The 27963-nt window shown below is 38.1% G+C and overlaps 2 protein-coding genes across 24 annotated transcripts in view; one reads left to right on the top strand and one right to left on the bottom strand.

Annotated features, from left to right (window-relative positions):
• Nucleotides 1-17427, top strand: part of Dcaf6 (DDB1 and CUL4 associated factor 6) — a 133622-nt gene extending 116195 nt beyond the window's left edge. For 14 of the 15 annotated variants that reach the window (XM_074047552.1, XM_074047549.1, XM_074047553.1 and 11 more), the window contains 5 exons: nt 6181-6319; nt 8202-8358; nt 8966-9054; nt 11633-11738; nt 16993-17427. In XM_074047552.1, the coding sequence (XP_073903653.1) occupies nt 6181-6319; nt 8202-8358; nt 8966-9054; nt 11633-11738; nt 16993-17057 (556 nt within the window). In that variant the 3' untranslated portion in view covers nt 17058-17427. The remainder of the gene's footprint in view (nt 1-6180; nt 6320-8201; nt 8359-8965; nt 9055-11632; nt 11739-16992) is intronic. The other variant, XM_074047551.1, reaches the window with a different exon arrangement.
• The window catches only part of Gpr161 (G protein-coupled receptor 161), a 116883-nt gene that overhangs the window by 46292 nt on the left and 42628 nt on the right, over nt 1-27963 (bottom strand). For 8 of the 9 annotated variants that reach the window (XM_074047564.1, XM_074047559.1, XM_074047565.1 and 5 more), the window contains 2 exons: nt 27444-27563; nt 17087-25582 (listed from right to left, as the gene is read on the bottom strand). In XM_074047564.1, the coding sequence (XP_073903665.1) occupies nt 25317-25582; nt 27444-27563 (386 nt within the window). In that variant the 3' untranslated portion in view covers nt 17087-25316. Of the gene's footprint in view, nt 1-9215; nt 9280-17086; nt 25583-27443; nt 27564-27963 lie in introns of those variants that run through there. The other variant, XM_074047566.1, reaches the window with a different exon arrangement.

Raw genomic sequence — 27963 nt, 5'->3', positions numbered from 1 at the left:
TTTTTCTTCATCTGTTAAATGTTTCTCCCGAAAAGAATGAATAATTGATTCCTTGAGTTGTTTCATTGGTGCTTTGAAATTCCTAGATGAATCAGTTTTGCAGTTGTTACTTTATTCATTCAATAAACCTACTACATGCTAGACATTCTGGTGAATGCTGGTGAAGATAAAACCACATGCCTACTCATATGAGCTCTCAGTTCAGCGGGATGCAGTCACATGCATGTAATCACAGCAGTTATTGTGGTGATAGAGAGTTGCATGGGTTTATTGGTAGGTATTGAGGATTCCTAATCTCTGGACAGAGAAAACTCTTTTTTTAAATGTTCTTCTTGGTTTTTGACATACTGTCACTGTTGGTCATGTGTGGTTCCTATTCTTTATTTAGTAACATAAAAAAATACCTGTGAGCCCACCCAGCCCAAGGTCTAGAAAATTGGCTATAACTTAAATCTGTGTAGTTTTTCCCTCATTTTACCTACCTGATTCCCACAGCAGAGGTAGCCACTCTAAATTTATGTTTATCATGCCTTGCTTTAAAACAAACCATTGAACTGTTGTGATGGCACATGCCTGCAATCCCAGCATTCAGGAGGTAGACGAATTTGAGGCCAGCCTGGGCTATATTGGAAGTTCAAGGGCAGCTTGGGCAAGACCCTGTCCCCAAAACAAACAAACAACAACAGAACATTATCCTATAAACATAAGTGCCAAAGCAATACTTATTTTATCTGCTTTTGAACTTTATAATATAAAGAATGATATCATACTGTATATGGGCTGGGACTTGGTATTTTTCAGACATTATCTTACAACAATTCATCCATGTTCCTATGTGCACCTGGTGCTGAATCATTTTCTAACAGTCCATTTTCTTTTTAATGAATATGTAGATTTTTTTCCAGTTTTTGCTGTTATTATGAGTACTCCTTTAAATATTCTGAAGTGTTTTTACAAAGTTTTCTTGGGTACATACCTAGGAATGGAATATTTAATTTTATAATCGCATTGTTTTCCAAAGTGAGAGCATAAATCAGTACAGTCACTAGCATTAGGATTGTTTTGAATTTGTCACTTCATCTAATTTTTACAATTTATTACAGTATTTTTGTCTTTAATTTCTGCTGTGTCTTTAGTTGTAGCCACTGTTTCATTCAAAACATTGAACTCTATTCTTCATCACTTACGGCAGAGTTCTATGATGTTACTCTTCAGAGAAACAACTTTTGGCTTTGTTGATCATCTCATATGTGTTAATCTTTTCATGTCTATTTCCCCTTTTTCTTTTTTTGAAATTTTTTGTTTTTATTATATTAATGTACTTCATCATTATCCTCCTCCCCCTCTTTTTTTTCTTTATTACCTACTTCCTTCTATTTTTGTGGTTGGTTTGTGGTTCTTTTCTCACTTAAGTTGAGCACATTCAGCTTTTTATCATTAGTACCTAGCTTGTAGTCATAGAACATAGTTGGTGTGAGGACTATTCTTGGAAATTTATAGGAACTGTTTTTGTGCCTTGTACATGATAAATTTGTGTTTTAGGTGTGTTTGTAAAGAATATAATTGTTGAATGTAGAATTTTACATGTAATCATTTGTTAATTGTGTTGTTGATGATTTTTTTTTGCCAGCTTGAAATTATATAATAGTGAGATGTTGGAACTTTTACTATAATGTTGGCTTTGTCTAATTTTTCCTTTTATTCTTGAATTCCTTTTGAGGCTATTTTTGTTGGGTTCATAAACTCTTACATCTTCCTAGTGAATTGAACTTAATACGTGATGCAATAGTCTCGCTGTCCTTAATGCTGCCTTTTGATCTTAATCTACTTTGTCTAATTAATGTAACTATGCCCCCTTTCTTTTTTATTGGTGTTTGCATGATATCTTTTTGCATGAAACTATTCCTCATTGGATAGTTCTCATAGTTCTAAGTGAAGTTAGTCTATTTAAATTTATTATGATTACAGCTATATTTGGACTTGTTTCCAGTTTTTTACTTTTCTTTTTAAATTTTATTTTACTTTTGTTCTCTGTTGTGTTGGACTTTATTCTTTTTTGTTATTATTACTTTTTTTGTTTTCTTCTGAACTTTCCCCTTCTTATTTAACTGTAGTTTTTGTGAATTTTAAATTGTGTATCAAATAAGCATAACAGCTCATAAAAGAATTCATAGCTAGAGCTTGGGCTGTAGCTCAGTGGTAGAGTGCTTATTTAGCATGTGTAAGGCCCTGGGTTTCATCTCTAGAAACACACACACACACACACACACACACACACACAAATTAGTAACTAGTTTACAAAAGACAAACTTTGCAAATAGGGTTTTTTGGAGACAGGGTCTTGCTGTTAGCCCAAGCTGGCCTTGAACTTCCAATCTTCTTGCCTCAGACTCCGAGGTGCTGAGTTACAGAGGTGTACCACAATGCAAGCTCATAGTAAGCTTTTAGTAAATATTTATTTTTCACATTGGTAAATATTTTAAAATTTTTATTTGATTAGTTCACACAGTGATAAAGTACAAATTTATTTTTTTAAATGACTTGTAGTCTTTCAGCATTTCTTACTAAATATCCTCTAGAAAAGTTGTTTCTGTGCATTCTAAGTATATTCATTTCTCTGTAATTAAGCTGAGTGAATTATTTACATGACTGTGTTACAATATCTGCTTTTTATAACTTCTAACTTGAAATTTGCACTCTTAAAGTTTTTTCTCCCACTTAAGTAATTTTCTTACAGTGGGATCATAAAAGGTGCTATAATTTTCTTTATCTGAATTTAATAACAAAATGTATAACTTAAGATCCGTGTTTTTAAATTATTCCTTATTAGGGAAGGTAAGCTAAGCAAATGTGTAGCAGCAGTAAATTAGACCAACTTACAGAACAGGAAGGTTTTTTTTTTTTTTTTGTCAGTTCTGGGATTTGAACTGAGGGCTGTGCATTTGCTAGTCAAGAATTCTTTATCTTCTGAGCCACACCCCTAGCCATTTTAGCTTTAGTTTACTTTTCAGATAGGGTCTCCTGCTTTTGCCAAGGGCTAAATTTGGATCATGATCCTCCTACCTCTGCCTCTTTCATAGCTGGGATTACAGGCACGTACCACCATGCTTGGCTTGTTTTTAAAGATAGGGTCTCACTAATGTTTTTACCCAGACTGCTTCTGACCACCATCCCCCATCTCTTCCTCCTATCTGACTAGGACTACAGATGTGAACCACCACACCTGGCTAGAACAGATATTTAAATGAACATTTATGCTTTGGTATAGTTTTCACTAATTCCAGCTAATTGAACGATGGTATAATTCTCACTAATTTAAGCTTTAAGTTAGTGCTGATACTACTTCAAATTTGTGCACGCTTCTTGTTTTGAGTGATTGGAACTGCCATCTAAATTCTTACCATATAATTTCCTGTCCATTTACCATTCTAGACCTTTGCCTTATTACCAAGGTTATTTCCTTTACTACTTACTCTGTCTTTTGAGCTGAACAGTTTCTCCTATATTGGTTTCTCACTAGGGGTGTGTGTGTGTGTGTGTGTGTGTGTGTGTGTGTGTGTGTGTTTTGCTGGGCCACAGGCCTTGCTCATGCTAAGTATACACTCTACCACTGAGCCATACACTCAGTCCCCTCTGATCACTTGTTTTTAACTGACCCATAGTGTTCTTTTCTGTTTTATTCCACTCCATAAAAAAGAGAGATCCAACTATATTTATGACTCTTTTGAGAGCATTTGGCCTCTCAGTCCTTCTCATTCTCACCTCCCAATCTGAAAGAGATAGCCAGAGTACACTAAAAATGTCAGCTTTCTGTCTGAGAATTTCTAAGTATATCTTACTTAAAAACTCACATGTAGACTCTCTCAAGATACACTGTAGCATAAGAAAAAACTGAGGAATTTTGTTACTGCTGTTGTTTGTGGTGCTGACTTTCAACCTAGAGCCTCCTGCATGCTACACAAGTACTCTACCACTGAGATTCACTACCTGGAAAAAGTTTTATAAACACTTTTTAAAATTAGCCTGGCAAGCTTAGAATATACCATTTAATTTTATGAAAAACAAAATATCTTTTTATTATTAAAGTGTCATAAAAAGTTACATAATTTAAAAATTCTTATTAACAATATACTGTCTGTCTTCCTACACCTTTTCTATGCACACATAAATTTTTCCTATGAATTATTGTTTAGCCTATGTTTTGGATTCTGCAGTAAAGTGCTGATGTCTTTCATGTTGCTTTTTATTGATTGTCCTTAATCGTTTTTAATGGTGCCGTAAACATTTCATTGTATACATGTGTCATAATTTCTTAACCTGTCCTTTTTAGCCACACATTCAGATGATTTACAGTCTGTCATTTGCAGTTTGTGATTTAAAAATGTATATGTATATTTGTTTTTCTTCAGTATATATTTTTTAAAGTAAAACTTCTGAGTCAAAGCTTACACATGTTTTAAATTTTATTATATATTTAATTTCTTCTCAAAATATATTTTACTGGGCCTCTGATGCCCTGCTGGTGGGAGTATGAGTTTGCACCGCCACTTTGGAAAACTGTCTGAAACCATCTATTAAAGCTGAACATCATGCATGTACTCTGGCCCAGCAATTTTCTTTCAAGTCTCTATCCACCACAGACGTGCATACGCTCACCAAAAGACATAACCACATGTTGATAGGAGCCCTGTTTCAGTAATCAGAAATCCAGTGTCCGCCCATACTATCATGGAGAGATAAATTATATTTATACAAATTAATATTTTAATAGCAAAGAAGGTGAGTGAACTTTGGCTAAATATAACATGAATGAGTCTTACAAAGTTGAGCTAAAGAAGCTGGACATAAAGAATATATGTTGTGTGATTCCATTAATTCAAGTTCACAAAGTGATAGAAATAGAAATCAGAAAATTGGTTTTCTTTAAGGGAAGAAAAATGATAGGAATGGGGCACTTAGGAGACTTCTGGAAGTATGACTCAATTTTTATTCCTTATTTATTTATTTATTTATTTAGGCGGCAATGGGGTTTGAACTTGGGGCCTCATGCTTGCTTGAGCCACTCCACTAGCCCCAACCAACATCTGGAATTCTGGTTACACTCAGTTCTTCAGTATTGTTGCTGGTTAGGTACACTGTCCCATTGAGCTATTGTACTTCAGTGGAAGGTTTATAATAAAGCAGTGTACTTTCTTTTTGATATGTAGTAATGACTTTTCAACTCCTACAAATACTGCATATTTTCCCCGAACTCTTGCCACTCTCAAAGACAAAATAAATTTCCAATCTCATAAACATGAGATAAGTTGTTTATTTTACTATGAGTGATACTAACCATCTTTTGTATATTTATTAACTTTTGTCATTTGTTTTTCTTTCTGATTTGTAGACTTTTTAAATCTTATGAACTTTTAGTCTACTATATGTCAAAATATAGTATTTTAAGTAACAAGTTAAACTACAAAATTATTAAGTAATATCGTGTTAGGAGAAGGTTCTTCTAATAATAAAATCACCTTTTAAGAGTCATTTCTTCTTGAATTCTCACTTCTGTCATCAACTAACTTCTTAAGAGTAAAATCTGCCTCTTTAGTCCTAAATTTCTATGTTCATAAAAGATGCTATTTGAAAGTCCTCATTTTATTCCTCACATATTTATATCTACTGTCTTTTCTTGGCTAGTCTGCCTTTGAAACATCTTTAAACAGTGTTTTAGATAAAATCAAAACATTAGTTTACACATGCTACAATATGTTGCTTTTAGTTTCTTTGGGGTATCTTTCCCTTTCTTTTCCAAATGTGAAGAGAAGCATAAAATTATTGAAAAGAGTATGTCTCACTTGTGGTTAAATTGCACATGAATTTTGTCTATATTATGTTTACAAAGTAGCTCTTAGAAACAGTGTGTTGCATGCTATTTCCTTTACTTTTAGCCAGTTCCAAATTTCTAAGTGATCTCTCAACTAAAATACTTTGTTGTAGTAACTCAACTAGTCTGATGCAGTCTCACTCTTGTGTCTGCCTTTTTATGCTTTTGGTTGGGGGTGCCTTAGTGAAATAATGTATTTAAATACGGTCTACACTTAGTGTATTTTAAAACTCTTCATTGTCATTCTGAAGTGACCTGTGAATGTTTTTTATTTTATTTCTTTTTTGTTTGTTTTAATATATATTACACAGACGCTCTGCTGTTGCTCGCATCCAGGAGTTCTTCAGGAGGAGAAAAGAAAGGAAAGAAATGGAAGAATTGGATACATTGAACATTAGAAGGCCACTAGTAAAGATGGTTTATAAGGGCCATCGCAACTCCAGAACAATGGTACCAAAAGCTCATGCCATTCTTTGGGGAAATTGCAGTTTCATAATATGTTTTATCCAGAATGACTATCTTCATATATTGCCTGTGTGATTTCTTTGTAACATTACTGACTCTTCACAGCTGTCTCTTATTCAAACATGGTTCTTTTGGTCCTACAATATATTGTGAAAGAGCACTGTTTTTTGCAAGAAAAGTACACTCTACTGAAGAAATACATAAAGTTTTAGAATGTTTTTAGCTTATAAAAATACCTATTGCTCTTTTTTTTTTCCTTCCTCTTTCCCACCTGAAAAGTTGCTAATAGAGTTGTGGGAGTTGGTTATTTTGGTTTTTGTGGGGTTTTTGTTGTTGTTTTATTATTCTCAGATTAGTACCTTTTGTTAGGTTTGGAAAGAAAGACTTGGAATTTATGAAATCCAGGTTGATTACAAAATGTAGTCAGACTACTTTAATTATTAACCTTTTAAGATTAACTGGTGAAAATTCATTTTGGTCACTTTGTCCCCCTAGACTTTAATTTCCTTATCCATGAAACAGGAAGGATAGACTAGATGATCTTTAAGATCTGTCCTAACTTTTTAAATCCACAAATCTATATACCCAATGCAATATTAATTATTTATTAATAGAACTTTTCAGGGTGATGAGTGTAACTGTTAGTCTGAACCATTCCTATCATGAAAGTGTTCTCATACATTTATTGTGTATCACAAAGTATGTATAGATTTTATTTTAACTTGCTTTCTTTAGTAAGGTCTAAGTAAAAAACATTAACTTTGAGGTAGAGAAATAATTAGCTGTCTCTATAGATATCATTGATAGTAACAATTCAATCATTTTTAAAAGGATACTCTGACTGGTGGAGTGGCTCAATTGGTTGAGTGCCTGCCTGGTACACTTGAGGCCTTGAGTTCAAACCTCAGTACTACCAAAAAACAACAAAATAAAAAGATGTGTATTTTAATAGAACTAACCAATTTGCATTCCACGCATTTTGCCAGTTAAAATTTTAGATGAAAATAACTGGAGTACGGGATTTAAGAGAGAGAGTGAGAAGAAGAAAAGTAAATATAGTAATGTCTCCAAGTAATAAAAAAGCTGTTGCTTCTCTTTTGTGTGAGCACCAAAAATGGCAAAGTAGCAGCCACAGAGAAAATGATTTTTAAAATCCTGATCTGAAGTGTAAAGAGTTTTCAATAGTTCATTCATGTCTGTCTATCAAAAATACCATCCTAAAATCCTAACCATTCCATTATAACATATTCTTTTGTCTCATAGTTACATTAAGTGTTTCTTTCTTTCCTTCTCACTTATATGAGTTTCTAATAGCTAATGAAAAGAAACTGATACTTATTGGTTTGGGGGCAAAGTACAAAAGATAATAACTTTTTTTTTCTTGAATTGTTTTATTATCTTTTAAAACTAAAATGGGAGGACTGGTGGAGTGGCTCAAGTGATAGAACACCTGCCTGGCAAGCATGAAGCCCTGAGTTCAAACCCCAGCATGACCAAAAAAAAAAAAAAAAGACAGGGGGGAAGAGATAATTTTTGGAGCCTTCAAAAAATGTATAGAAATTGTTTTCTGTTGTCCATGCCCAGAAATCTGATTCATTCCTTTAGCATTTGTTAATTAAGTGCTACTGTATGCCAAGTACTATTTCAGGCACTAAAAATCTATAGCATTGAACAAAGCAAAGGGACTTTTCACCTGTTACTGCCATATTATCCTTGCTGATGAATCTCTGTCGTAATATTAAGATTTAGAAGAGAAAGACTTTCTTCAGTTTTTAATTTTTTTATGTTCTAAGTCAATTTATTTTTTAACAATCTTTATTCTAGTAAATTTGACTTGAATGTTCTTATACTGTTTAAAAACCTTTAGATAAAAGAAGCCAATTTCTGGGGTGCTAACTTTGTGATGAGTGGTTCTGACTGTGGCCATATTTTCATCTGGGATCGGCATACTGCTGAGCATTTGATGCTTTTGGAAGCTGACAATCACGTGGTGAACTGCCTGCAGCCGCATCCATTTGACCCAAGTAAGATGATCTTTTATAGGACAGGGCTAGAGACTGTTGTATGAGTCAGCTGTATTTTTTCTAGTTGTTATATTTAAGAATAATCTGAATTATCCTGCTAAGCACTGCTAGAGGCAATTATAGCTCTACTTGGGTTTAAAAAATCATCTGTCTTTGGCAGAAAGTCTAAGGAAATAGGCTAAAGGGTCTATTCTTCTAATCTTTCTTCTAAGTTTTATCAGCTAGAAGAGATCTGGCAGGTCTGAACTTCGGTATCACTTACCAAAAGTAAACCTCCATGCCTTTCAAATCCTCACAAGTCTGAAGACTTACTCAAACTCACTGGAACAGAAGAACATTGGCTTGCTCTAGCCTTCTTTTTGAAATTTCAGTGTATCTCATAAGAGAACAATGAATAAGACAGAAATCTGAGTGACTTTAAGGTGGTCTGAAAGTGTTCTGGGGTTACTTTTAGGAAATGTTAAAATAATATTAACAGTTAAACATAAGTACAATTGCTATTCAAGCTGAATTTTGCTGTCTGTATATGCATATGCTTAATATGTACATATCTTGAATTAATGGCATGTTTCTAAACCTTATTTTAAGATATAAATTTTATTTCTAGTTCTAGCCTCATCTGGCATAGATTATGACATAAAGATCTGGTCACCACTAGAAGAATCAAGGATTTTTAACCGAAAACTTGCTGATGAAGTAAGATTTTTAACTACACTTATTATAGATCACATTTTAATTTGTTCCAAAAATGCTGTCCTAAGAAAAAGTAGGTTATTATTAGTTGTTAACATAAAACAAGTTAATGGCAGTTAAAGAGGTCAAATCTTTAGAGAAGAAAAATCAAGAGAAAATCATACCTACAGTCCTAGAGAGATAAGTCAAAACAGGGGGTGCCAGCATAACTCGTGTCAACTCCCAGTACTGCCAAAAGAAAAAAGAGTCAAAATAGTATCTTGCTAATTATAACAAATTGTTAGTAGTAACATTAGGTGTGTTGTAGTTTAGGGAAGTGACTATTGTGCTTATTATAATAAAAAAAAAAACATTGAAAAGTCCTGTCCTTTTAAAAAGATAGTTCTAGCTGTGTGTGGTTGTACATGCCTGTAATCACTCTAGGGGCTGAGCAGGAGGATTCTAAGTTCGAGGACAGACTGGGCAATGTAGCGAGACCCTGACTAAAAAAAACGAGAAAAGAAAATAGTTTTACTATTTTCCTCCATAATCATAGCCATTTTTCTATTAGAATTTTTCTTAGAAAGGAAATGGGACTTTCTCCTCTAAAATCAGTAGGTAGGTAATAGGACAAATGATTAGAAAATATTTTCCTTTATTAACATATTTTAAGATTTCCTTAGCTTCTTGTTAAAACAGAATTTTTCAAGCTGAGTTCTGTGAAACTCTAGGTTTCTTACGAAATTGGAAGAAAAAAGGTGTGTGATAGATAGGAAAACTGATCTCTGGAGACATTTCCTCCCTAACTTCAACCAGGGCTTTTATTTGTGGGTTTCCATACAAGATTTTTTGTGAAAATGAGGGTCTGTTGTTAAAAATGTAAATTGGAAAATACTACTCTACACAGAGGTTAACATTTCACAGCACAATTCCCACATATACTTTTACTCATTTAATAGAGATTTATAAAACACTTGATGTTTATCAAACAGTAGGTTTAAAAAGATAATGCCTTAGAACTTATATTCTAGTGGGAAAGACATATAAACAAACAACTGGAAAATAGGGAGGTTAGTGTTAAGTCAGTTAGATCATGCATATTTTGGAAGCTTGTATAAAGGACTAAATGGGGTAGATTGGTAGAGAAGTTTTCTCAGAGGAAATGAGAATTGTACTGAAGTTTGTTTGAGAACTAATAGTTCACCAGGCAGACAAAGAGCAAAGGAGCTTTTGAAACAGAAGAGTCAGCATGTACTGAGTTATTAGAGGGTAAATGAACATTCATTGTGCCTGTAACCTTAAAGTACATGTACAAAAGAAGCTAACCACACTAAGAAGATAGGTGGGACAAGATTGTAAAGGGCCAGGAGGAATACCCTAATGAATTGGGAACTGTTACATTATTGAGGAACTATAGATCAGATTAGCATCTTTCTCTTCCTCTCATACTCTCCCTTTTGTTTGGGGGGGTAGTACTGGAGTTAGAAGAGGTAGCATCTATCACTTGAGCCATGCCTCCAGCCCTTTTTGCTTTTTTTAGGTATTTTTTTATAAAGGGTCTCGCTGTTTATGCCCAGGCCTGCCTAGACCTTAATCCTCCTATTTACACCTTCTGAGTAACTGGGTGATATGCGTGCACCACCGTGCCTAGCTTCTTTTTTTTGATTGAGATAGGGTCTTCTTTCCTAGGATAGTCCCCAACTGCAGTTCTCCTGATGTCCCCTTCCCAAGTAAGTAGGTTTACAGGTGTAAACCACCCCTCACTGCTTCTTTCTTTCTTCCTTTTTTTCCTTTGTCATGTGCTTTTTTTTTTGCAGTACCAGAGCTTGAACTCAGGGTCTACACCTTGAGCCACTCTACCAACCCTTTTTTGTGAAAGGTACGGTCTCATGGAACTATTTGCCCGGGCTGGCTTTGAACCACAGTCCTCCTGATCTCTGCCTCCTGAGTAGCTAGGATTACAGGCATGAGCCACCAGCACCCGGCTGCCACGTGCTTTAATGAATCTTTTTTCCTTTGCTCGTGATTACACATTAGATCCCTAGGTGTTCATGAACATACAATTAGTACTATTCTTAGTACTTAGGACTCAACTCATAGTCAGATCTTGCCCAAAAGTTTATTTTTCAAGATTTCTTTGCCTCTAATGCCCAGTACTACAAAATAAATAAATAAATGAATGAATGAATGAATGAATAAGCATTATTTTGCCTCCTAGTAACATTTTTCAAGGGATCCAAATGACTCAGGGATAATAAATGAACACTATTTATAGTAATAGTAGTAATAATAGTTAATTTAACAGTATTATATCACTTTTGCTATAGAGGAAAATAAAAAGCCAACACTGAGTACACTGGTCTGGGAAATGCTATTACAAGTAAAAGCTAAATGGAATTCTTGAACATTTTAACTAGTCTCAATGTTTGAACTTTGTCTTTCTGCAAGTTGAAAGAGTAGTGATACTCTGATCTTCTTTTAAGTGCAAGTTGAAGTAATCATTTGGCACAATAAGACCTAAGTTTTTTTACTATTTTCTTAATCTTCAAGGAAAGGATATTATTACTCTGTCTTTGACATGGTTGTTTTAACTTGCCTATAGGTTATAACTCGAAATGAACTTATGCTGGAGGAGACTAGAAACACCATTACAGTTCCAGCTTCTTTCATGTTGAGGATGCTGGCATCATTGAATCATATCCGAGCTGGTAAAAACTTTGAGTGTACCACTAAAATCATTTGTATCTGAAAACATTATTTCAGATCCACTTTAAAGGGATTTTTATATAATTTCCTTAATACTACAAAATGAAAGTAATTTAACTTCTGCACTAGGATTTCTGTGAACATTTGACCTTAGCACGTTGACTTATTTTCCTTGTAAGCTAAATTTATTTTAAAAAAAGGTTAAAATGAAAAGACGGAATCATGTGAAAACACTTACCTACTACTCTTTTCTCTCAGAGTACAGGACCATACCATAAGCCTTAAGTTGTATTATTTATACAATAAATACAGAAAACGAATTCTCTTTATAGTTGTTCAGGAATATATGTTAAACAGATACCAGTGTGTCAGTGGATTGTTAGCTAATAGCTATTGCCAGTCTCTTTGAATTTAGGTTAGATAAGGTGTTTTATAATATAAAATATTCCCTTTCTTCCATTTCTTTTTTTGCTAGTAAACAAAAATAGAGAATTTTAAGTTGGTCTAATCAGCTCATCTTCTTGCTTCTCTTACACAAACTACTAGATAGAATAAGATACTCGAGTTTATATTGCTGCTTTTATCCTTAAGATATGTAGTTATTTTATGAGTCAATTAGTCAACTACTCTTTTTCTGTCCTTGCCTTCCCAAGTATAATAATGTATGTATATTAGGAATAGGCTTGGGCCAAATAAGCACGTTTTAGTCACAAGATACCTCAGCCCATCTATCACTCTAGAAGGCTTCTTGGGACATCCAAGGAGTAAGTATGAGATGGTTCCTTCCTAGTAGAGCTGTGATTTTTATTGAAGGGTCCTCTTCAAATCACCTCTTAGGCTTTTGAAAATTACAGATACCTGTCTCCTTAAGTTTCTGATTCATAGCTGGGCTCTGGTAGCCTACACCTTTCATCCTAACTACTTGAGACTGATATCAGGAGTATTGCGGCTCGAGGCCAGCCTAGGCAAATAGTTCAAGAGACCCCATTTCCAAAATAACCAGAGCAAAATGGAGTAGAGGTAAGGCTCAATCGGTAGAGCATCTGCTTTTCAAACCTGAAACCCTGAGTTCAAACTCCACTCCCACCAAAGGGAAAAAAAAAGATTTCGATTCATCTTATCTGAATAGTGTTTCATCCTCTGTATTTTATTTTTAAGCAACCAAAATTAGGGCTGGAGATGTTGGTTCAGTGGTGGAGTGCTTGCCTAGCATGCAAAAGAGCCCTGGGTTCAATCCCCAGTATTGCACACACACACACACAAAAGCAACCAAAATTATTGTCATTAGTAATGCACTGAACACTTCTAGTACAGGCCGCTTCTTGAGCTCTACAGGCTGTCTGACATCCCTAGAAGCTTTGGAAAGATGATAATGGTGTATATGGACCATTTTAGACTCTTAAGAGTATCTTAGAATCTGAACAAGTTCCTCCCCCACTTAAAATTCTTCTGGGCCTCTTCATATTCTTAAGATAGAGTTCATACATGTTAACATATCTTAGAAAATTCTGCATTATCTCTTGACATTCCTCCCTTCATACTTATGGACTTATCACTTGGAGATCTAGCTACCCATAGTTTTCTGTGATTGGTTTTCAGAACCTGTCATCAAGCTGAGCTCACATTCAGTTAGCAAGTTGGGCACACACGTTCACTCCATTAGTAAATGAAGATAACTTTCCTCCAGAATATACCTAATGTTCATCTACCCTTAATCTCTTTATTTCTTTTATTAGGTAAAATTAATTTTAATATATTTTAACTCAATATTTAAAAAATTATTTCAACGTATAATCATTTAATAATTTATTTTTTCATACGAAGTCTTCAAAATCCAGTGTATACATTATACTTCAAGCACATTTTGATTTGACTGTTTCTACTGTTCCTCTCATACAGTCTGATTTTTGCGCGGCAGCTAGAGGAGTCAACAGACTTTTTCTTTAAAAAGCCAGATAATAAGTAACTTAACTCAATTCTGCCATTCTAATGCAAAAGCTGCCATAGATAGTATGGTTATAAATAGATGTGGTTCTGATAAAACTTTTTGCTTGCAAAAACAGGTGTAGGTGACCCTTTTAAAAAATGTAAACTGTATCACCCCTTTTTAAAATTCTCATGGGCTTCTAATTGCTCTTAAAATAAACCCTAGATTTTACTATGGTCTCTAAGTGACCTAAACCCTACCAGCCTCTAATTTCCACTGTTTACATATATCCTTTCTGTTTTTTCCTCATTTAAGCTTATTGGCACACTTAGGACTTTTGCACTTTCTATTGCCTCTGCCTGAAAGACTTTGCCCCCAGAACTTACATACAACTGAGGTACCAAAAGAAATGTTACCCATCTCCTTAGGTCACCAAGTCTAGAGTTGTTTTCTGTGCCTTCTCTTAATCTTCCCTCTTACTATTCACTCTGTTCATTGCTTTATTTTCCTCAAGTACTTACCACTCTAACTTTTCCATTTCTTTATTTGTTGATGTATTACAGATTAAAGGAGAAAAATAAATTTGTTTTCTTACTTGTTTTTCTTCTAGAATTTAAGCTTATGAAAAGCAGAGACCTAGTTTTTGTTGTTTTGTTTCATAGTGCTAGGGATTTAATTTAGAACCTCACACATACTGAGCTACATTCCCAATGCAGGGGCCTCATTTGTCTTACTTGCAGCTGGATCTTTAGCTCCTAGAACAGTGCCTGCATATTGTAGTTGTTCAGTGAATGTTTGTTGAATAAATGAGTAAATAAATGAACTTCTAGTATTAGATGTTTGGTTAATGATGTTTTATATTTGTTTTTCTCAAGAAAGTAAATAAATTCTTTACAATGGCCAACATGGAAAAATAAAAACATACTATTTTTATGGAACACAGGTTTCCTTTGGGAATTTTTTTTCTGTAACTCCCTCCCCAGCAAACTTAATATCTCTTTATACCATGTCTTCGTAGCCAAAAATAATTTCCTGAAGAAAAACTCCCAAGAGAATAAGGAACCTTTCCACAAATGCCAACCTTATTTACAAAATCAATTTGGCATTGCCTGTTTTTGAAAGCAGTAGATAAAAAAAGTAATTCTTATTTCACTTAAAAGAACACAGTGTATTTCAGGCCTCTTTCATCTATCATTGCCAAGTAAAGATTAAAAGTCTTCACTGTTTTGCATTTTTACTACTTTAGTAGTACTTTGTGACTAGAAGATTTCACTTATTCTTAGAAATTGAGTATGCATTCTGAGATGACTCAACTCCAGGAGTTGAATTTGAGGGGAGAATGAATACTCTGCTCTCCTTGTTCCAGAAGCCACTGTCAGTTATTCTGCAACCTGTTGAGAAAGACTGTGGGCTCTCACTTGTCCCCTTGGAGTGTGCTTTGGACTACAGAATTCTAAGCTTTACTGCAAATTCCTTGACTTAAATATTTTCATGCTTCTTTATTTCTATTTCCCCATCTTCATTTACAGCATAACAACCAAAAGGACTTTGATTAAGAAGTTCACAGACTGAAACAGACTGATACTGTTTGTTCATGCTACACTAACATGACAGGTTTCTTGAAAATAGTTCATCATATCCAGAGTTCCTATTCATGATATGTACTTACTGTTCAGCAACTTAATGCTTTGTTCTTTCATGAAACTGTATCACACAGTAAAAACAGTATAGTCTCACATGCTAGTTGTAGCTCAGTGGTAGAGTGCTTACCTAGCATGTGCAAGGCCCTGGGCTCAATCTCCAATAACTGTCTCCCCCCCAAAAAGTAATCCTTTTTTTATGCTGATATCTCTTAGGTAAACATTTTATTGGTCAGAAATTCTTCTCTTGGGGTTAGATTCCTTAATGATCTATGAAGTCTGTTCAAATCTTACTTTGTTCATTTACTCTACAAATATGTATTGAGTGCTTATATAATAATAGCTGAAATTTGTAGAATTAGTTATAAATTAACACATATACATTATCTCATTTTTTGACATCAGAATGTAGTTTACATAGAAGACATTTAATTAGCTTGGATAATTAAACATATAGTCCCTTCTGTATACTGCCTTTGGGGCTGTTGACTTGGGATTCAGTAAGAATGTTATAAGCCTCTGTAGAAAATAAAGAAAATCTAAGGTTAGGTTTTCTCTTGCTGTGAATAGTGGAACGGAATTGTTTCTCTGTGCCCGACCTTAATATTTTCCACGTTACCTTGGGGAAATGTTTCTATGGCATATGTCCTAGATTTCAGTAGTGATTTTATTCGGTTGCCTTCCTATACCATAAAGTGATACAGCTTATCTTCATAAAAATATATCCATCTACTTTATAAACTTTCATTCAGGGATTGAGGTGGAGCTCAGTGGTAGAGCACTTGCCTAGCCTGCATGAGGCCTCGGGTTCAATACCCAGCACCACAGAAGCCAAAACAACACAAATAAAACAAAACAAAAAACACACCATCAAACATTCTGTATGAGGCCATGAGGATGTAAAGATAAAAAGAAATAATTCTCAGCATCTCAGACCTCAGTCTGGTATGCAAGAAGACAAATAACTATTATCGCAACTGGGATCATTATTACAAGGCTCAGAAAAGACATTCTTGAATGTGGAGGAAGGACTTCATATCTCTGCAGACTGGGTGTTTGAAAAAGAGGATAACAGTTATACCAGGCAGAACCTTTATTGCTAAAGAATTGGGCCAAAAGTATTCCTAGCAAAGGAATAGAATAGCAGGTATAAAAAATGACACAAACTTGAGAGAACATGCTGCACTCACTCACCATAGTTTATAATCACATGTATTGACTTGATAAATGCTGTGTATTTATTTTTGTCACCATTATAGTCTCAGTTGTTAGCACAATGCCTGGAAAATAGTAGATATTTAATTTTAAGAAGTCTTTCTGCAAACAGAATTACACAGTCCTCTAGAATAAGGTCTGCTTTTCTTCTTCACCCCTTGCTAGCACCTACCTGATAACCTCCTTAAAATTTAGCTTCCAAGGAACACTGTTTGAAAAGCACTGCAGGAGAATCTGAAGATCTTGATCTTTAGAGTTGTTTTTGTGTTTTAGAATTAAATGCATATGCAAAGCCAATGGTGCTATGTCTTTACTCTTTTTAAATTTATCTTTAGAAACATTTTAAAACTTAAAACTTATTTATATTTTGAATTCTGTACATTTTATTGGTTTTAAATAAAAGTATTGACAATTATTTACAATTGTAATAATAAATGTATTTCTTTTTATGATTCTTATATCTGTGTTTTCTAGACCGGTTGGAGGGTGACAGATCAGAAGGCTCTGGTCAGGAGAATGAAAATGAGGATGAAGAATAATCAACTTTTTGGCAAGCACTTAGATGTCCTGAAATTTGTATAAGACATTTATTATATTTTTTTTCTTTACAGAACTTTAGTGCAGTTTTAAGGCTGTGGGGGTTTTTTTTTTTTTTTTTAAGTTTTTCCCTTTTGTGGGGGATAACCTAACATTGGTTTGGAATGAGTGTATGCATGAATTTGAGAGAGTGTGTAAAACAAAACTAGCAAAATGTTTTTAAAACTTTTTGCCGTGTATGAAGAGTGCTAGAAAATGCAAAGTGCAATATTTTCCCTAACCTTCAGATGTGGGAGCTTGGATCAATGTTGAAAAGTAATTTTCATTATAGTGAAAATGTTCATTCAAATAAATTTCTACACTTGCCATTTGCATGTTTGTCACTTTCTAATTAAAGAAATTGGTTGTTTTAAGGCATCCCTAAATTTGATTTCTTATTAAATGCCTTACTACTTTGGCCCACATTTTCCAGTCTTTCCTCTAATAAAAGAGGACTCTCTCTGTTGTTTACTAGATTTAGTGATTTTTTCCATTTTGACTTCTAGGTGATAGAATCATATGGAAGATCTTTTTTCACTTCTCTTTCCAAGTACTTTATCTTCACCTTTCCTGATACCTTGGAGGCAAAAAATAAAGTATGGCAGAGTGGTGTATCCAAAAGAACTATTTTGAAACAATCAATCTCTCTCTCTCTCTCTCTCTCTCTCTCTCTTTCTCTCTTTCTCGGCATTTGCTATTACTGATGGGATGGTGTATTGATTCTCCCTTTTAAGAGGGAGATGCCTCAGCCTGGCAGAATGGCTCAGTGGTAAAGCACCTGCCTAGAAAGTGTGAGGCCCTGAGTTCAAACTCAAGTACCACCAAAAAAAAACCACAAGAGAGAGATGCCTTTAATTTTTCACTCAGTGAGCTCTTAGCAACTATCTCTTGTAAAGGGCAGCAACTGAACGCACTCTGTGACCTATATAGTCCAGCTAGTAACTATCTTCACTATAACCCTCTTCACCATGCCATCCAACAGCTGGAGAAGAAACTGAACTACACACATGGACTGAATATTGAACTCATCTTGACATAGCCATCCAGTGCTGCCAAAATTACAAGACTGACACAGGAAAGAAAATGTTGTTGAGGGCAGAGCTGTAGATCCCTAAGTACCTCCCTCAGCACCAGCTTTGAGCTCTAGCTCTTGACCACATTCTGAAGGTGGATATCAAACCATCAGTGGCTACATGCCAGCTAAGAGGCCAGTGCCAATGCAAATCTGTTAGTCTGGTGTGCCATAAGTCATCTCAAGCACGGGCCCCTCTCTTTTGATGCTTTTAGTGTATTAATAATAGCTGCTCCTTTTGTTGAAAATAATATATCCCTTTTGGTTCAGTTAGCAGGTAGCTTATATGTTATTTTCAGAAATTTAAATATGCTAGAGAAGATAAGACTAAGAAGAAGACATAACCTGTCGCAAGCTGGGTCATGAACAGTTTTAGGGGTAAGTAGAGTGTCTCCTCTGTAAGGAGAACAGGGATGATCTCCCCCCTAAGATGTCTGCGAGCACAGGGAAACCTGCTGCTGCTGACAGAAGACAGGTTACCTTTGTGCACAGAGGAAAGTGACTCTTCAGTTGGATTTTTAAGTTCAACTGGACTTCAGACATCTTGCTCTTACCTTACCCTGGACAAAAGCACATTCATACCCATATTGGAAAATGGCCAAAGGGGTGAAGGAATCAGAGCTTCAGGCCAACAGGATAAATGTCTGACTTCTGTAAAATGCAAAGGACTTAGTTTCTGGTTCTCAGTTACTGATATGCCCTGCTCAGGCCATCTGATTCCTCTGGGTTTCTGTTTCCTCCTCTCTAAAGTAGGGGTAATATCTGTCCCCACCCTGTGTTAATGGCTGTGTCAGGACTACAGCACACACATGATGTTTTCCACTGTAATAAAGCAGTAACATGAAAATGCTATAGAGGGGTGTTAAAAAACTGAGAGGACAGAGGCTACTGAAGGACTCAGACCAAGGAATATCTGGCAGGAAAAGCAATAGAAGAAAATCAAAATGGCAGAATTTTGGTGGGGGGGACTTATACTGGAGGACAGCAGATATGGGAACTCTATATTCTCATTTTTCCTGTGAACCTAAAACTGCTCTAAAAATTTGCAGTTTGTCTAAGGAGTTAGGTCACCTACTCATAGCAATTCTGTAGACAACTTTGATGTATTTTACTCAGACAAGTAGTAGGGCAGCCCAAGTAGGAAGGCAGCAAAGAGAATGTTTTTCAGAGGTATAATTAACAAGTCCTGCCTACTTCCAACATTCAGTATACATAGAAGGAGGATCCCAGAAGGGCAACTGGAACCTATGGCTCACTTACCTACTCAGAAAAAAGAAGGTGACTTCAGTGGTTGCAGGTGAGGGAGTCAGGTAAAGGTGATGGGTTTTGTTCCCTAAGTTGGTTATATCTCATCACTGTAGTCTGCCACTTATCCTCTTTGACTCTGATTATGGGATGGAGAATATATATTTTGTCTGGTTGATAGATGATAAAGCACTATGTTCACTAAACCTCCTTTTAAAACTTTGGGTTTAGAATGTTTCATAGGTAGGGTGAGAAACAGTCATTTAACAGTACTCCATGAATTTAATTGCCTTGGGAGAATTTTTGAAAAATGCATTGACAGATATACCCAAGTACTTTTAATATGGACACCACCCTCCAATTCTACAATAATTGGCTCTTAGCTTATTCCTCTTTTTTTGCCCATGGAGAAACTGGAGCTAGGAATATGGCTGCTGAAAATGGGAGAAAGGGAGAGGTACCCAGAAATGTCCACAGGCCACAAGTGCAAATTCACAATTCCAAAGCCGTACACATACCAAAACATTTAATCAGGTAAACAAAACCATTCTAAATACTTTTACTTATTTATAAATACTGATTTATAATAATACTAAACATTTTTCTTACCTCCAAAAAACATCATTCAAAAACTTTTTAAGTTAAATATATTTCAGGATTAGCTTGGGTTTTTCTTTTTTTGAAGTTTATTTTACCCACTTCTGAATCTAGGTGTCCATTATCAACACAGCACAGGACTGTCCCCTAAGTGTGTCCACATCACTGATTTGCAGACCTGTTTTCAGGCACACAGGCTTTCTGCCACACTCAGTGCAGTCTTGTCTGCCAAGGCCTTGTGATTCCCTGGGGACTGTCTTTTCTTCTGGGAGGGCTGACTTGCTGTGATTTGTGGCATTTCAAAATGGCGGTATCAAAACAGAAGTGGCTACTAATTCCCAAGCCACTGCTCAGGAACATGCTTTCTGAGAAAATTAACACAGCTGTGTGTATTATGTTCTAAATATAACACCGATCAAAATTGTATGGATTCCTGTTTGTGCTTTGAATTCTTTCCCATCACTTTTGTTGAGCCTTTGCTTTTTTCAGGCCTAGTTCCTTGGTTGATTTTAGTTTTACCTATCTAATTAAAGCCCAACTGTCCTGATAACAAAGACTTTTACCAGTTCCTCATCCTTTCTCTACAAAGCAGCTTCTTCCTTCTCACTGTTCCATGATGAAGACCTGAAGCCTGACTCTAGCTTAACTCACTTTGCAACCTTTGACAGTTCTACTTGGTCTTCCTTGGATTCTCTGTGTCTCCTTTTCCTTATCTACAAGACAGTACTTGTCTGCCCCTTTTATTCATTTATGGCTGGTTATAGCCACGTGTGTCAGATGAAGACTGACTTCCCCCACTCTTTCACAGGCTTCCTCTGGGGTTCTGCATACACTGCAGGTAGAAGTGTAGCTATCAGTCCCTACCCTGCCTCTCCTCCCTCAGAGGCTTGGAAATCTAAAGATTCTGTGAGCCAAGAGCCACCACCAGTTACTGTCATTGCTGGACAGAGCTGTCCTCAGCATCTAAAGGCACTTCTCTGAGAGTATGGGTTAAAGGAAAGTCAAGGCTGAATTTGGCTGGAGAAGAGGCTCAAGTGGCAGAGGGCTTGCTTTGCAAGTGCAAGGCCCTGAGTTCAAACCCCAGTAATGGAAAGGAAAAAAAAAAAAAAGATTGAATTTATGTTGTAATTTGGGACTCCATACTTAATGCTTATAGCTATTCAGGGCAGTGTAAAAATAGTTCATCTTTGTGGAAACTGGCCATTAGCTTAGAGGAAAGACATTCTTAATAGACAAGCTCATTTTGTACTCCTGCACACCTCTTTTGCTCCAAATGCTACTCAGCCTTTCCTCCCTCCTCCCCACTGCTTTGCCTTCCTCCCTACATCCTGTTTCCCAGAAGTCTTTTTGAGTTGCACAGTAAATAATTCCCATGGCAACAACCCTCAACATTTCTAATTGAGGATAACTTAGCAAGAGTCATAGAGGTCTCTTTAAAACCGAAATGATTCAGCCACCTTACAGTTACACTAAGAAAAAGTACTGGCTCAGCTCTACCTATGCCACAGGTACTGTACTGGATGCTTGCAAGTGCTTCCTATAATCTATACAATTGCCCTGTGAGGGAGCTTCCCTGAATCCTGTGTCCTCACCTAGAAATAGGTTACCAAACTTCATTTTACAGATGAGGAAACTGAGTTGTAGAAATCCTGAGTAACTTGCCTAAGAACACCCAGCTAATAAGCTGCTGCATGGAATCTGAACTCTTACAACCATACACACTGCCTCCCCTCTGCACTGCAGGGAGGTGAGAGAGAGCATCTGGAAGTACCTAAGCAGTGCCTGGCTCATAATAGACTCTCACATATCAGGTCAGGCACATGCTTGTTTGCCTTCTCTTATATAGCCACATCACCCTCACTATTCCTTCCAGACAAAAGACAGGGTTCAGGGCTAAACACTTTTTATATGAGTGTATCATGTCCATCCAGAGACCTGTCTCTAATTTGCAGTCATTTATCTCAGGGGCACCTTGTCAGTTTGAAAAATATTCACAGTTACATCCAAACAGACTAACATGATCTCTCATTGTATCTTACCCTGACCCAAACTACCTTGGCCTATTATAAATACTAATCTCACTGGTTGCTTAATTCTTTCAAGAAAGACTACACAGCAGCTGTGCAAATGAGAATCAAAGAACATTAGCACCAGCTGGCCATAGTCTTAACACTCCTTAAACCTTCAGGGGCACCTAAGTACAGGCAAATCTTTGAAACCAGATTTGGGGGTGGGGGGGGGTTACACGTGTAAACAGGCTAGCTGGATGAGTCACACCTGCCAAAGCCCAAGGATTGCAGTCATGTTGGAGTTCAGAGCCAGAGCTTTGCCAGCAGCCAGCCAATAACAAACCTACAAGTTGATCCTTTGCTCTTCACAGCCATGCTGCTGCCACCTAGTGTCTAAAATGCTGAGCTCCAGTCTTGCTGCCTGGCCAGGGAAAAGGACAGTTGCTGACCTATATGCGCTGTAGCCGGGGACCCAATGCCTTGGATCACAACATCCCCTACAGCTGGTATCGGAGCATAGCAAATGGACCGAGTCAGGGAGAAATCTTGGTCAAAGAGGCAGAGATGGGCACAGACCTAAAAGCGGTCCTAAGAAAACCAGAAGATACAGGACTGAGGTATTTAAGCAAATGAGTGGCCACTGTCCATGAGTCCCTTTAGGAAGGCCTCAGGCCTCCCACTGCACAGCAGTCTTCAGCTAACCAGCCTGGGTTTAGTTGGGGGTGCTAAGCTTCTGCAAGAAAGGCAGATATCCTCAAAGAGGCCTCTCAGGAACTTCAGAATATGTGGGAGTCCCTTTCCCTTCTTCCCCCACAACCATTTCACTCTCTCTAGCTCAACTGGGCAAATTTGAATCCCTGAATATGTAAAATATGGTTCTAACTACCAAAACATCCTCCAAGACTCAGCACAAACTGTCATCTGCTTCATGGACTACCTCTAATCCCTTAATTGGAAATTCTCACCTCCCACTGGAGCCACAGTTATTTTTTAAAATCACTGCCTGACTTTGCTCTGTATTAGCATCAGTATCTCCCAGTATCTCTCCCTAAATTAAGAGTGAAAACACTTCAGTGTTAATGCCCCTAGAGCCTTGGTTGGGGTTTGCACACAGTGGACCTGCAGCATGTGGTAGATGAATGTACCTCAGTAAGAAAAAGGAAGTAGTGAAATGTGGCATTTCTAGGTTAGTTTACATTAAATGCTATTATATCTCAGCTAATCTGGGGTTGGCCAGTGGGAATTAGGGGTCATAGGATCCTTTCCCACACAGCCCCACCTAGTGCAGTCAGGGGAGCATTCTCCAATGTTTGGGTCCCAAGCCAATTTACTGCACTCAAAAATACCTAACCAATGACCCATCCCAGAGGTCAAGGTTTCTGCCCTGCTCCACCTCTGTGCATAAAAATCGGGATAATGGCCCCTTCAGAAATTGAACAAGTACTAGAAAAACATATATACAGAAAATACATAGAAAGTGTAAGCTATCCTCAGACCTAGAAATGTTGCCCAGTGGTGACAGCAGAAGCCACAGGTGTACCTGTTCTCTTCTACCTCTTGCTCCCAATCCAGAGCCCTGGCCAGTCCCTGGCATGCAACTGACATACAACAGGTGCTTATGAGATCAGTCAGTACAAAAACAGCAGACCCCAGCCTCATAAAAGGCCTTTTGTAAACTGCATGCTAGTGACCACACAGCAAAAAGATGCTGCCTTGCCAGGAGTTGGGTAGATCCCAGAGAAAACAAATGTAAGATAATCCACTTTTTGGAATAGCTGCCTAGCAGCAGACATGGCAAGTTCTCCATGGCATTGATCTCCTGCTAACCAAGGCAGGGAGAATCCTGCATTAGCTTACTTGACTACCCAGGCTGAAGGGCGGCATGGGAAGAGATTCAGTGGCTTCCCAAATCACAGAAGCCATCCAAGCCCACACTTCAACTCCAACAGGGGAGGAGAGAGGCCTAACCATACAAATTCCACAACTGCTGTTTCACTTGCGTCTCAGAGGCAGCACCCTCTTCCTCTACTTAGGCATCTTGTGTCTCAGTTGTTGGCATTTGATCAGGACTGTGCTCCTAAAAGCCAAGTCTCAAAATGACACAAGCAAGCACCCGGTGAGCTGGTAGTACATCACATCCCTATTCAGAACACCCTGTAAAGTATAAAAATGCAGGCCCATGAATCCACTTTTTTTTTCCTATCCATAATTTAAAATTCAGAAAACATCAAAGAAGATCAGAGTTGTAAATGATCTTGGAGACCATTTAGTCCAACTTCCCACTCACCTTCCCCATTTTACAGATGGCCTAGAGAGATGACAGAATGTCCTCAATGACATGTGCAAATGCTTAGCTTAGTTAGCAACCCAGGTTGCTAACTCCAGGTCAGTGCTGTATTTTCGGCTGCCCCAGGGTTGCAGTTACAGAAATTGTTGCTTCTGGGAGTGTCCCCTGTGGAACTGAGGCCAGCTGTTTTCACTGGTCACTCAAACATCTCCACAGAATCTATCTACTGAGGCTTTCCTATGTAAAGGGATTCCATCCACTAGCAGCGTTTCCACTTCTTGCCTGGACTTTGCACCACAGCTCCTCTTAGTAAGACTATGATGTGTCCTAACCCCCAATTTTTTTGTTTTGTAATTCTAGAAATGAAACACCTAGTAGCTGTCCCTTCTGTCTTTTATAGTGGTTTCTCCCTTGTTTTGAAATACCATAGAATCTGTCAGTAAAGAGATGGGTGAGTGGTCCCTGTCCTGGGCTTGTGAGCTTCCCCCTCCCCAAACTGGCACAGCAGGAGGCACCATAAGCAGGATGGGAGGAGTGGGAAGTCTATATGCAGTGCTCTCTGTGGACCTCATCACCCTCCAGGATGATCTTGTAGCGTTAAGAAGTACCATACTGTCACTCTGAGGTGCACTAAAAAAGGGTTCACCTCCAGAGACCTCTAGGATGGTGTGTGGCTGGTCTTGAAGGTGGTGGTTTCCTTCCAAGTTCACAGTCTCTAGTCTTCCTGTATGCCCCACCCCCAAAAAGCCACAGCCACATGTCTGTCTGCATTCTCTGTGTGCTTTAGATGCTTCTGGTTCCATCTCTGGGATTCAAACACAGCCCACATATGGTCTCATAACAGTCACTGAAGTCAAAGACTGGAGACAGTCTTTCTGGTTGCTGCACACCAGATGTTTCCTCCCCCGTGTTTGGCCCACTGTGCACAGTGATGTGTTCCAGGGCCCTGGTACAGGTGGGAATGGGAATTCCTCCACAGACCAGCTCCACCCCCAACCCACCCTTGGGGTCCTCATCTCTGTTCTGCAGCTAGAATGTTCCCTTCTTCAATGCTCTGCAGAGGCAGCCTCTGATTTGCAAGCGTTCTGCTGCCTCGGCGGCCTGCAAAACCAGCCCCCGGGACAGTCCTTGCTGTGAACAAGACCCCTGGCAAAGCCTCCTCCCCAAATAAGTTGATTTTGGCTTCAGCCTCAATGGCTTTGGCCAAGCTGGCTGCATAACTGTCCAAGGTCTTATGTACTTCAGCTTTGACGTGAAGAATAGAGTTCTTGGCAGCCTCTGGGGAAAGACAGAAAGGAGGTTAGTGGAGGAGCTAAGGACTCAAGACTATCCTAGGATTATGACTGCTGTTGACTCACTGCACCAAAGAGGGGAGGCAAGGTGAGGGTAAGGCTATGGGCTTTGAAGTCAGATCCCCAGGCCAAAATCTTTTACTTTCCAACTTCCTACCCAGGAAACACTGTCAGTTATTTAATCTAGTTTTAGTTTCCTTGTCTGTAAAGAGAAGATAAGAAGAGACTTCTTACTTCTCTCGGTTACTCTGATAACTGAATATATGAATTTCTAAGATGTTTGGTCTAGGTGTGGCCCTTGGAAAAGGCTTGATAAACATTTCTATTAAACAATTTTACATCTTTGAAAGAATTCCCTGTTCTTTCAGCCTATCTATCTATGGTTATACATGTCCACTCAAACAAGAGTTGTGTCAACTTCCATATCTCTCAGAGCTTCCCTACGTGGAGAGGATCTCAGGGTTGGTAGTGACATTAACATTCAAGCACCCTACTCAGGATTAGGACCCCTGACAAAAGAAAAATGAACAGAAGAGAGGAAGGGAGGTGACTTCAATTCCACATCCAGCACACTGTTGTTATGAACCTCACTGCCTGTTTTCTGGGGATATTTGGGGGAAAACAATTTCTTCCCTCCTTTTCACATTTTCTAGAGAGCAGACAACTTGCACTCTGCTATCCAGGAGGGAAAAAAGAGTAAACCCTGGCCTCCCTGCTATGCCAGAAGGATGTTGTTTCCCTGCTAGTGCTTTGCTGTCAGTGCCTACAAAGGGCAGTTCTGGAAATACCACCCCTGCAATGTAGGTGTGAAAGGGCAGGCTTGGTCCTGTATGGGCTGACAGGGACAGAAGAGGGGTTTGACTGTTTTTCTGTAGAAAAGTAATATAAAGCCAGTGAGGCTGCTGTTCCTAGCTCCATTCTCAAATCTACTTTGCCAGTGAAAAGGATGGTTAGACAACTTCTCCGACCTCTGACATCCACAACTACCTCCATTCATTCTGAACTCAAAGAGCAGGAGGTAGAAAAAATTATGAAATGAAAACTCTAATATGCCCACATTTGTTTTTACATTCAGCATTTCTAAAGAACTTGCATCTTTTTTTGTAGTGAAAATGATAGTAAAGTTTACTAGAAATTGAATACATTTTCAGTAACCTGAAAGTGAGCCACCTCCAGAGTGAGAATGAGAATGATCAAGACCTTACATCCTCAATTCCTCCATCAGAGTCACCTCCCTTGGTGAGATTCAGGGGCAAAGATTCTCATACCTGTGGGCAGCGGGGCAGAGAGGGGAGGGCTCCTTTGTCACTTGTCTGCTTAGCATGTCTGGGTGGGACAGTAACCCCTGGTCCCAGAGGTGACAAGGGTGCTGGACATTGAGTTAACAGGTGGAGTAGGAGAGTATAAGCAATGGACTCACTTTCTCCCAGGACTCAAGTATGCTTGTCAGTTTTAGCAGCAACAATCAAAATGGCGCTGGGCCATATTTCCATTGTCCACCAGAAGAAACTGAGGCTCAGAGGGGCAGTTTCAGAATCATAACTGCACGTCATCCACAAATGAAAGCAACTATATAGGGAGGGCTCAGAGACTGCTTTACTTAAGGTCACCTCCCGAGAAAGGAGCTGTGAGTTGGTATGGGGGGAGGGGTAATAGTTCAACAGTTGCTTTTGCCCAGCTTTAGATGCTGCTTGTTCTGAGGTGCCTCTGGACTCAAGTGAGACCAGCAGGGTTGGGAATAATTGGATGGGAAAAGATGATGGAGCCCTCATGTGTTCAGGAGGGACAAGACTGAGCCAAGGAAACTTCCTAAAATCCTCTTTGCTCCTATGTTTTAAGAAACCAACCTTTGATCTGTTCCACTTCATCCTCAAATGTCACAGAGCTCCTTCTCTTGGGCGGGCAAGTACAGTGGGAGGGAGGGTTGTCATCAGACATGTAGTCTTCCAGCAGCATCACATCTGTCCCTAGGATGAAGAGTACACTATGCACATGTAATTAACAGCACCAAGTGCCCTTCTCCCCTGCCCCTACAGTCCTTCAAACCATAATCAAGTGCAGCTAACCCCTGCAGCAGCTGCCCAAGAAACGTCCCACCTGTCATCCATTTCTGGAGTTTGCAGGCAGCCAGTGGGGCTGCTTCTGCCACACAGACCCTGTGCCAATGTTCTTCAGAGCAGTGAGTAATGAGTCACAACTCACAAAAGCGTTACATCTGCCAGCCCCGGGGTGGGGTGGAAGGAGGGAGCAGGGCTACTGCTAAAAGAGAGGGTCCTACTAAAAGGCAGTTTGCATTCTGAACAACTCTTGTTACAGTCCCATTCTGTCACCATAGCTTAAAAACACACACACATAGAAAACTTGAAA

This window comes from Castor canadensis, chromosome 11, assembly GCF_047511655.1.
Source record: "Castor canadensis chromosome 11, mCasCan1.hap1v2, whole genome shotgun sequence".
NCBI lineage: Eukaryota > Metazoa > Chordata > Mammalia > Rodentia > Castoridae > Castor > Castor canadensis.
This window is presented reverse-complemented; position numbering and strand designations above follow the sequence as displayed.